General features: G+C 46.6%; 1 protein-coding gene across 1 annotated transcript in view; it reads right to left on the bottom strand.

The window, feature by feature from the left end:
* Positions 1-2055: 2055 nt before the first annotated feature.
* C8A (complement C8 alpha chain) overlaps positions 2056-11853 on the bottom strand; it is a 63212-nt gene continuing 53414 nt past the window's right edge. The window contains exons 9-11 of the mRNA XM_008139361.3: positions 10800-10957; positions 4760-4982; positions 2056-2524 (exon numbers count right to left, since the gene is read on the bottom strand). Of these exons, the coding sequence (XP_008137583.2) occupies positions 2373-2524; positions 4760-4982; positions 10800-10957 (533 nt within the window). The 3' untranslated portion in view covers positions 2056-2372. The remainder of the gene's footprint in view (positions 2525-4759; positions 4983-10799; positions 10958-11853) is intronic.

Below are 11853 nucleotides of genomic sequence, written 5' to 3'. Positions count from 1 at the left end.
TTTGGTCACATACCCCATTTCCCATGTAATGACTCCTGGACTCTCCAAGGCCCTCAACCTTGGCTGCATTGGAACCACCTGGGAGCTTTTAAAGCTACTAATGTCTGGCTCCCACCTCCAAAGGCTTGGATTTAATTTATCTGGGGTGCAGCCTCTGAACAGCAGTGTTTTAACTCCCCAGGTGATTCTAATGCGCAACCAAGACTGAGTACCACAACTTTGGGATCAAGCTTGAATATCCTCTGTAAATTGCTCTCTTGGCCTGGCCAGTCTGACCTCCCATTCTAGTATGGAACCACCACTCCCTGGGAAATAACAAATGGAAATTAGTTATTAGTGTACATTAACTTAAAAAGTAAATTAACAGCAGGAATAGAAGCAATAAGGGAGTCTTCTTTTTTCTTCTTTCAGATAGATCTAAAGAGTTCAGGAATAAACTTTTAAACTATAAGTTTTAATTAATAATAGTAACAATAATAAGATTAAGAGTGATGCCAATAAATTGTATGTGACAGGCACTGTTTTAAGTATTTTATATAACTTACTAGAGGCCTGGTGCACGAAATTCATGCATGGGATGGGGGGGTCCCTCAGCACCCTCTCGCAATCCCAGACCCCTAGGGGGATGTCTGACTGCCGGTTTAGGAATCAGGCCTAAACCAGCAGTTGGACATCCCTCTCACAATCCGGGACTGCTGGCTCCTAACCACCCTTCTGCCTGCCTGCCTGATGTAACCACTCTGCCTGCCTGCCTCATCACCCCTAACCACTTGACTGCCTGACTGATTGCCCCTAACCATTCTGCCTGCCTACCTAATGCCCCTAACTGCTCGCCTGCCTGACTGATTGCCCCTAACCACCTCTGCCTGCCTGCCTAATCGCCCCTAACCACTCGCCTGCCTGACTGATCACCCTAACCCCTCTGCCTGCCTGCCTGATTGCCCCTAACTGCCTCTGCCTGCCTGCCTGATCTCCCCTAACTGCTCGCCTGCCTGCCTAATTGCCCCTAACTGCCTCTGCCTTGGCCCCCGCTGCCGCGGCTTTGTCTGAAAGGACGTCCAGAATGACGTCTGGAAGGTAGTTCAGCTGTCTGGTCTAATTAGCATATTATACTTTTATTATTATAGATTTCTTTACATTCACCATCATCCCCACTCTATAAAATTCACACAAAGAGACCAGTCTCTTCCCCCACCTGGCTTCCCTTGGCACTTATTTTATATGTCATATATTTGGGCATTAACTAGAAAATTAATTTCCTGTGTCCCAAAAACCCATTTAAATTGTATCATGTCTATATAAGTCTTATTATCATCCTAAAAAGATTGAATATTCTGGAAGGATAGAAGGATTCTGGAAACATGTTTCTTCTACCAATTGGGAATACAAATTCTACCTTTCAGGAGCTCACAATCTATAGGAGAAACTTATAGGTAAACAGAAAAGTCAGTGCAACACAACACATCCTGACTGGAGTGCTGTCGGATAATGAGGCTGCCAGGTATGATTGGCTGCCACGCAGGTGTGGCAGGGAAGGTGCACCGATCATTATTGGTTGGCCCCTCCAATCTATGCTCCACTCTGGGTACCTGACCAATATGGACCCCATCTTAGAACTGTTTCCTGAGCTCAGTCCCTCACTTCATCCACAGGTACTTGTTAGGTCTCTCCCAATGGAAGGCATAGTCCTGGCCTCTGGGGATACAGTGCGGAACCAAACAAAGCTAATCCCTGCCCTCAAGATGGACAGATAGGTCATAGTCACTGGATATTTGGGCACCAATATATAATTACTAATTTTGAAAAACCCATCGAAGGAAGAGAATAGTGTGACAAAATAATTGGGAGAAACGTGATGTTGTGGTAAGAACTTAAGCAAACAGGACATTAATTGAAGGAATACAAGAAAATGTTGAGTCAAAATGAAGGAAAATTGAAGGAACTCAAGTCAATCTTTATTTTTTCTCATTATTTCACTGTGTCTGTTTATCTTACCAACTAATCATTCTATGAATGAACAAATATTACCAAAGAGCCAAGATAATTCTCATCATACTTTATTTTATTGGCCTTGATTGGTTCAAGAGCCTGTGCCTGCTTTGTACCCCTAACCTTGGGTTGAGATTTCTCCTTTTCTTTGGATGATCAAAGTGCTGTGAGCAGGACCAAGACTAGCTAACACTTAACACCTAGTTGTTGGATGACTGAATTTTGCGGATTGTAGATAGCCCAGCCTGGTCCCAGGCCTGGGAGCCAGCAGGAAAAAGTCCATGTTGATTGGTATTTATTCTCAGCTGCAAGAAGTCACTATCCAGTGGTCAGTGCAGGTGGTAACATCTGTTGCATGTGTCCCACCCTGTGCCCAGAGGCCCTCAGCAAGCTTGGGTCTGCACGTTCCGCCCTGGACACGAGAGGCCTCCATTCTTGGGGGGAGGATTATTGCACTCTCTCCTCCTTTCCCGAGTCCCTGCCGAGCAAGCAGACCAGGTGCTCCAGCAGCTCCAGCGACCCTCCGCCTTGGCTCCTACACAGAACATTTCCCAGGGGAGAAGGAGGTTAGCATACAAGCAGCCGCTCAGACCATACGGAGGGAGGATCACCGCTGCCCTGGAGTGGTCTGTAATCTCACTTGGGGAAATGCCTTGGTGGAGCCAACCAAGACCTATGCTCGCTGGCTTGCACTTAATTTGAAACTCTGGATGGAGTGAGAGAAGGACCCTGGGAGCCCCTCTCATGAAATTGGAGTCTGTGGTTCCGTGGAAGATGGATAGCAGAGTAAGGCGAAGAGACATGCCCTTCTGGAAGAAAGACAGCCATGGAGGGTATGAGGAGCAGGATACAGAGCCCAGCTGGGAATTCACAGACACCCCTGTGGAGAGCATTGCTGAGCATTTGAATGAGGGCTTGCAAATCAAAACCCCTCAGGCTCTGACAATGGGCCAGGGTAGGTGACGGGCTCTCTGCACAGAGCATCAGAACACAGGCTCTGACCAGATGCCTCTGGAAATCCAGGAAAAAGTTCATGTTGCTTGGCATTTACTCTCAGCTGCAAGAAGTCACTATCCAGTGGTCAATGCAGGTGGTAACATCCTGTAAACCCTCCCCCCACCAGCCTGGGGCTGCTGTCACCACCTGGCTCTGTGCCTGTGGGCAAGCTCATCTCTCTGAGTTTTCACCTCTGTCAAATGAGAAGGGTGGGCTAATCCAGTGGAGTTTTTCCATCATTTTTCCCCCATTATTTATTTTTTCCTAAAATGAAATCTTTCATGGGCCCCAACGTGGAAGTCAGATGAGAATGGAGCTGTTCTATTTGAAGCTGGCCTGTCTATCAGGTTCGCCCTGCTCCCTGGGGCAGCCCCTAAAATCCCAGTTCCCTCAGATCCCAGTGTGGCTCTCATTGGATTAGATTATCTACAAGTTCCTTCCAGCTCTGTAATTATACTCCCTGGTGGGGCAGCCACAGCAGGGTTCTCCGTCTCTATTTCTCCACCTCTGGGACTGGGTCCCTACAGGCAAAGGTTTGCTGGGCAAGTCTCGAGGGACCTGTGTCAAGAGTCTTCATGGAGGCTGACTCCCCAGCCTTAGAATTTTTTATGCCAATTGATCTCTGTCGGGTTGAAAGTTCAGTCTGATAGCCCCAAGGCCACCTGATGTCCACACCCTGCTTGGGACAAGGTCAATGGAGCACCATGGGCTTCCTGCAGTTGAATGACTGTAATCGTGTGGGAGGAATGGTGCTATGAGGAGGACCCAGGCCTCCATGCCCTGCCATCACCCCGTCATTGGCATCATGACACCCTTCTCCAATGTACATTGTATGTACAGATGACTCAGCATGAACCAGTTCTGAGCCCAGAACTAGACCATGGAAAAGCACTTCTAGGTAGTTCCAACTCCCTATTCTCTATGTCTCTGTGCTGTGTGGACAGGGATCCAACTAAGCCACTGGTTCTGAGGGCCCTTAATGTGCTATAGTTATACTTACCCAAGCCGGGATCACATATGTCACTTTAAGCCAAGTCAGGCTGATAACTGGGACATACATACTTTCCACCACCCCACCTCCCCGGCCCCAAATGGTAGTCGGTGCAATCATCTCAAAGTCTCTGTCCTTATTACCCAGATTTCCTGATTCTTGGGATGTAAATCAGTAGAATGCAGCAGTTAAGAGCTTGGGTCCTAGCATCTGACTATTTGACTCCAAAGCCTGGCTCTGATACTACTCATGAGTAGTTATCTCATCTTCCTCCTGCCCCAGTTTCCTCATTTTTAAAATGGGGATATTAATAGTATTTCTCTCATAACATCCTTGGGGGAGAGTACCTGGCACAGAATAAGAGTGAGTTATTCTTCCTACTTGTTGACCTTGGTCCCTCTGGGAAAGCTGCCTGGCCAAATGGGGGCTTCCCATCCATACTCTGCTTGAAAAGTCAAGAAATCCTTGGGCTCTGTAGTTCTAAGCCACTGAGCTTATGGTAATTTGTTACAGCAGCCCTAGGAAAATTCCTCCAAAATTGAACTCTATTAACCATACATACTTTGGTGAAAAACAGTTCTAATCCAAGAGAGGGTCTTGATGGCAGAGAGCAAGGATAAGAACCATTAACTGTGGGGTCAGCCATATGGCTCAGCATGAGCATTCTTAGGGTAGGGGGCAAGAGGGCACAGGACAGAGAGGCTGGGGACGCCAAAGCCCTCCCGTGCTGGCCTCTCTGAGCTGGGCCAGGCTTGGACCTGAGTGAGAATACACGAGCCTTACCTTGTTGCTCCATTTGCTCACAGGCAGGGCCCTCGCGACCCAGGGGACACTGGCATTTGCAACTGGTGCCCTCGAGGATGGGCACCCCATTGTTGAAGCAGGGTCCGCAGCGGCAGGCGTTGAATTCCATCAGGTACTGATCCAGGGCCCGTTGCAGGTTCTGGCGTTTGGACTCCAGGGTTCCCAGGTTCGCATGCCGCAGCAGCTCATGAATAGGCTGCATCTGTGGGCACAGAGGAACAGAGGCCCTCCCTGGGATCATCCAAGTTCCCAGAGCCCAAGTACTGCCCATAAAACTCCTGGAAGGCCTGCTCCATGGCAGACACAGAGCCAGGCTCTACACCACCTCCTTGCACTGCATCCTTGCAGCCACTCTGTGGAGCTCATAGATGCAGAAGTGGAGGCTCAGAAGTGAGTGAGCAGCTCAGGATCACACAATTAAGTGCAAGAGTAACTCTGAACATAGACCTACATAACTCTGAAATATGTGGTCCCCTAATCTTCAAGGAAGAGGGGAACTCAAAAGCCATTTAGCCCTAGCCTATTTGGCTCAGTGGATAGAATGTTGGCCTGCAGACTGAAGGGTCCAAGGTTCACTTCTGGTCAAGGGCACATACCCAGGTTGTGGGCTTGATCCCCAGTGGTGGACGTGTAGGAGGAAGCTGATCCATGATTCTCTCTCATCATTAGTCTCTCTCTCTCTCTCTCTCTCTCTCTCTCTCTCTCTCTCTGAAATCAATAATATATATATATATATATTAAAGCCATTTGTGCCAACTTATCTGCACCCTCCAGCACTTTTAGGAGTCAAGGCTGTAAAGGATGTATGTGTGTGTGTGTGTGTGTGTGTGTGTGTGTGTGTGTGTGTGTGTGTGTTGATCGTTAACCTTCAATGTAGAAGTTAACCAAGTCCTTGATAGGTAGTTATGCTGTCATTGCTGATTATGTGCTTGGGGAAGGGTGGGCGTTATTTCCATTGAGGCAACCTGTTCCAGGCATGACTGGAATCCAGGGCTCCTCAGCCTCGGCCCGCACAACTGATTTTCCAACTGGCAATTCCTGTGCATTATAGGATGGTTAGCAGCATCTCTGGCTTTTACCTACTAGATGCCAACAGCATCTCCTAGTTGTGAAAACCAAAACTGTCTCCTGACATGGCCAAATTACCCAGGGATAAAGTTGCCCCTCCTGGCTGGGCAGTACTGTGGCAGATGTGGAGAGCTGGAAGCTGGAGGAGGAAACCTGGTCTCAAACCCAGCTGTGTGATCTCAGCCGCATCACACGTGGAGCCTCCCTTCCTCCTCTGTAAAGTTAGAACAAGAGTTCTTCCTCCCAGGTTAACTGTGAGGATGAAAGCCAATGGATGGGCATGGCCTGACTCATAGTAAAAGCTAAATAAAATGCAGCTTACCTAATAGCTTTATGGCTAGAACTCCTAATTGCTCCTTTCTCAGCCTGAGCCTCATTACCTACAAAATGGAAATAATAACCCATTTCCTAGAATCCTTATGAAAATCTAAAGAAGTAATGGACGTGAGATACCATTGCAAAAGGGAAGAACAATCTATATATATAAAAGCCTAAGTGACTGTTACAACCGGATGACTGGATGACCGGACGACCGGCTGGTAGCTATGATGTGCACTGACCACCAGAGGGCAGACGCTCAATGCAGGAGCTGTCCTCTGGTGGTCAGTGTGCTCCCATAGCCAACCTCCCGCAATCCCTCCCCCTGGCCAGCTGGCCTCAATCAGGACTAGGAGATACGGCCCCAATTGGCCCAAATCTGACCAGGCTGAGGGAACCCACCCATGCACTAATTCATGCACTGGGCCTCTAGTATAAAATAAAGAACTAATTTTATTAGTTAGTTGTGATGATAGTAAAAAAAAAAAACCTATATTTTTCAAATTTCATGTACATATGGTTACCTTCAGCATGCTTAATAATGCTCTATATTTTAACACATAATCATAAAAGGAAAGCTCTTTTCCAGATCTCTCATTTTACAGGACAGTCACCTGAGGTCCTGAGAGGGGAGTCGCTTGCCAAGGTCACCGGGAAATTTCGAAAGAGGACTGAGCCATGCTGGAACAATCTCCCCTCTCTGGAACCAGAGTTAGTAGAGGGCATGGCCATAGCCTAGCATGGGTTCCTGGAAATGTGTACAGAGAGACCTGTGGCAACAGACCTTGGCCTGTGCTTGGGGGCTGTGGCTGAGGTCATCAGGTTGGTCATGGCAGGACTGGCTGGGCCTCCAGCCAAGGGAAGGACACCACTTACTGGAAATCCAGGGACCATGGCCTATCATGAGGAAGTCAGTGCAGCCTGGGCCGCCCCGGGGCCTGGTTAAGGTGACTTAGTTCCAGGGAAAGCCCAGGACCACCGGGCAACTTCCCTTTGACTTTCCAGCGAATTTTAGCACTCAGTCCCAGGTCTCTCACCTCTCCCTCCCAGAACCCTCAGGGAGAGGAAAGGGAGCACTCCTTAGTGCCGGGGAAACTTACAGGAGGGAAGAGGAGTGGAGAAGAAGAATCTCAGAATGTTGTTTCCATTTTACAGATAAGAAAATACATTCAGAGAAGGCAAGAGGTGTGATATGGCAATACAAAATAGCCTAACACCTAACTCATAATAATACAGGGTGTCCCCAAAAATCTATACACACTTTAACAGCTGATACTAGTAACTCCATTTTGAAAATGTAATGTATTTTAATAAACACTGCCTTTCTAATTATTCAAAAGTGTGTGTATATATTTTGAGGGGACATCTATATATAACATTCAGCATCATCACTTCACACAGCATGATTCCTACATTCACTCTAAATATCTGCCATAAAGAAGTACTGCTAAGCTCTGGGATGTACAAGTGAGTATCTGTTTCCATTCTGATCATCAGGTTCCAAATAACCCCTTCACTGGTCCCCTTGCCCATAGTGTCTCTCTCCTTCCATTCATCCCTCACACTTCTGTGAGCATTCTCTATTTTTAAAGAACAGCTCAAGCTGTGTCACTTCCTTGCTCTGTAACCCACCAACAGGCTTAATGCATCAAATCCAAACTAGTTAGGTGGTAACATATGTTGTGGTTGTGGGTGTTTAGAGTCAGTCAGACATGGCTCCACTTTGGCTCTGCTGTTTACCAGATATGAGACTTGGCCAGCACACTTAACCTCTATGAATCTGTTTCCTCAACTGACATCTCCTAAGCGCCCACTTCTCTCTTCCTAACCTTGGGACAGAACATGTCATTATCCCCATGTTATAGAGTGGAAAAATGGGGCTCAGAAAACAGAGTTGTTTGTCAAAGGTTATACATCAAAAAGTTGCTGAGCCATGAGCCAAACTCTACTTTCTCACCCCAAACCCAGGCTCTCTTTCCCAGAAGATAGCATTTGGTCTTCTCCAAATCATTTGGTCCTCCCCTTGGAAGTTTTGCTCAAAGCAAATGCAAAATTCACCTCTTTCCCATGAAAATTTGTGTATTACTCCTGATATCAATTTTAGTTTTTCCCCAAATCACTAATAGCTTGATGATTGCAATTTTCAGACCCTATGTGAATTACAGTTGTGTGAAAATTGTCTCCTACTTATTGAAGCAGAAATAAAATCAGGGTTCATTCATTTGACCTCTTTCTTCATAGAGAGCAGGGTTGTAATAGATTTTCTAGATTTCACTGTTGGTATATATTTTAAGAAGAGGAATGTATCCATACCTGAAATTTTAATTATATGTAGAAAATTGGCCAGGGTCAGGAGAAAGTGGGCAAGAAAACAATCATATTTTATTAGAGGCCCAGTGCACGAAAATCGTGCACGGAGGGGGGTTGTCCCTCAGCCCAGCCTGTACCTTCTCCAATCTGGGACCCCTCGAGGGATGTCCGACTGCCCGTTTAGGCCCGGTGGGATAGGGCCTAAACGGGCAGTCAGACATCCCTCTCACAATCCAGGACTGCTGGCTCCAAACTGCTTGCCTGCCTGTCTTCCTGATTGCCCTTAACCGCTTCTGCCTGCCAGCATGGTCACCCCCTAACCACTCTGCTGCCAGCCTGTTTGCCCCCAACTTTCCTCCTCTGCTGGCCTGGTCACCCCTAACTGCCCTCTCCTGCAGGGTTGATCACCTCCAACTGCCATCCCTTGCAGGCCTGGTCCCTCTCAACTGGCCTCCCTTAGAGGCCTGGTCCTTCTCAACTGCCCTCCCTTGCAGGCCAGGTGCCTCCCAACTGCCCTCTCCTGCTGGCCATCTTGTGGTGGTCATCTGGTGTCCACATGGGGGCAGGATCTTTGACAGCTATATTGTGTGTTGCAGTGATGATCAATCTGCATATTACTCTTTTATTAGATAGGATAGAGGCCTGGTACAGGGGTGGGGGCCAGCTGGTTTGCCCTGAAGGGTGTCCCTGATCAAGGTGGGGTTCCTTGGGGCATGGTGCGGCCTGAGCAAGGGGCCTGTGGTGGTTTGCAGGCTGGCCACGCCCACTGGCAACCCAAGCAGAGGCCCTGGTATCTGGAATTTATTTTCCTTCTACAATTGAAACTTTGTAGCCTGGAGCTAAGCCAAGCCTGGGGCTCCCTCCACGGCCGGCAGCCATTTCTGTTGGGGTTATAATTGAAACTTTGTAGACTTAAGCAGAGGCCTGGGCCCAGCCAGGGTGTTCGGAAAGCTTTGCTTCCCCTGTAGCCGGTGGCAACCCTGGCCTGCTCTCTCAAGCTCCATTCTGCCACCAGTTCTGTTTGAATTTCTTTACCTTCTATAATTGAAACTTTGTAGCTTGAGTGGAGGCTTAGGCCTGGCAAAGGCAGGCGGAAAGCTTGGCTTCCTCTGTTACCTAGGAAACCTTGCTTTCTGTGGCTGTAGCCATCTTGGTTGGGTTAATTTGCATACTCACTCTGATTGGATGGTGGGCGTGGCTTGTGGGTGTGTCAGAGGTATGATCAATTTGCATATTTGTCTATTATTAGGTAGGGTTTTAAAACCTCCAATATAACTCTTTTTTAATGGATTACCCTTGCATATGAATAGAATTAGTTTGACAACTGGTAGAACCATGACCTATTTGCAGTTTGAGTACAATTTTACTACCTTTGCAAGGCTAGGGATTAGGGCAGAGTTTCTCCATATTGGAACTATTGCCATTGGGGGCTAGATATTTCTTTGTGATGGGGGCTGTCCTTTGCCTTTGTCCTAGCCTCTCTCTCTAGCTGCCAGTAGTACCCTCCTGGTTGTGATAGTCAAATATGTCTTCAGACATTACCAAATTTCCCCGTGGAAGCAAAATTGTCCCCAGTGATTTATAATCATGGCTATAATGAAGGAAGTAGGATAGAGGGAAAATGAAAACCAGGTATGAAATACAAAGGTCTGAGATCCAGGTACCACTACATATGAGCTCTGGGACTTTAACCAAATCACTTGAGTCCTTGGAGCTTCAGTTTCCTAATCTCTTCAATGGGGAGAATCATGGCCTTACCCAGGGTTCATTGTGGTGAAGGGATGAGATCATTTAGAGCAGGGGCAGCAAACTATAGTTACAGCTCAGAATGACAATCCACATATGACCTTTGAGCTATGAATGGGATTTATATTCTTAGAAGGTTGTAAAAAAAAAAAAAAAAGAAGAAATAAAACTTGTACAACAGAAACTGGATGTGGCCCATAAAGCTTAAAATATTTACTATCTGCTCCTTTATAGGAAAGTGTGCCTACCCCAATTTAGCAGATGTGTTTTTTAAGTCTTATATGTATAAATGCAAATTATTTTTTTTTTAATGTCACCTAATCCTGAAGAAATTCTGTGGTGACTGGTGTAAAACTAGGTACTGACCAGGTATAATGCATCTGGCCCTGCTCTCCTGTGCCCTGGGTCTAGTCACACACTCCCTAGAGTCAGGCGTGGGAAGGCCACTGGTTCAGTGTGCCGTTAACATTTAATCTTGCTCTTTGATGGGCTCATAATAAGAAATATGAAATGATCTGGTCTGCTTCACTTTCATTCCTCACGGACATAGAGTTTCTTCAACTGCAAAAGGACTTACCTCAAAATCAATAACAGCAGGATTATACTTTAACGACCGCCCCCAGGAACGGTACGAAATGAAGCTGATGTTGTGTGCCAAGCCAGTACCCCAGCCAGAATTGCCACCTCGCACCTGAACAATGATGTCTTCCACAGCCTTGTTATCTTTTTCAGTATCTATCAAGAGGATAACTGGGTTAGCTCATTTCCCAAAAAACCAAAGGATGGGTTCGCAAGGGCCACTAATGAGATTTGGAACAAAATTTATGTGCTGTCCTTAGAGCTGTCGTCCATTCTTCTATTTTGCTCGGTTAACTAACAGGACAAAGCAGAAGAGAAGGACCAAGACTTAGCAATAGAGCCTTCCTCTGAGGAAGAGCTGGCAATGGGAGGACAGCCCAACCCAACATGGAGGAGGGAGAGGGTGGGAAATGGATGATCATTCATTCATTTATTCATGCACATGTCAAATGCTTACTCAGTGCCTGCTATATGCCAAGTAGATTCAATTAAACAGTGAAGGTCTCTGTGGGGCTCAGTAGGGATGCAGGGAAAAAATATGGTCAGATCTACAGGAGGGTGGGGAGACTGAACAAGAAGAAAATTGAGTTTTCTAGAAAAGTGAATGAACCTTCGCAGGGAAATGGAGAGGGGAGGGAAGGGCATCAGAGAGAAGAAGCAGTTTGACCTAAGGCCCTGAGGCATGAGTAGCCTAACACCATGGGAGTAACTTGAACCTGTCTCATGTCTACCTCCTCCACTGCACTGTAAATTGTTTCATCATCCCTGCATTCTCTGTTGTCTCCCACCTGAAAAAAAAGTTCAATGCATGTTTGATGGATAAATGAATGAATACATGAACTCTCATATTGACTTTTTCAGGAAATGCCACAGTATTCCTGTACAATCTTCCCTTAATAATTCCTATACAATCTGTACAATCTTCCCTTAATAATTATTCTTTGAGCTTAGACTTAGTAACCAAAGGCTCCTCTCTCAGGGACTTCTTTTTTCCCTTTGGACTGTATCCCTATGGGTCTTTATTTCAACAGTTGTTTTCCAGGTTCTGTCTA

This window comes from Eptesicus fuscus, chromosome 9, assembly GCF_027574615.1.
Source record: "Eptesicus fuscus isolate TK198812 chromosome 9, DD_ASM_mEF_20220401, whole genome shotgun sequence".
In the NCBI taxonomy this organism is placed as follows: Eukaryota; Metazoa; Chordata; class Mammalia; order Chiroptera; family Vespertilionidae; genus Eptesicus; species Eptesicus fuscus.
The sequence above is the reverse complement of the archived record's forward strand: the minus strand, read 5'-3'. Positions and strand labels throughout refer to the sequence as shown.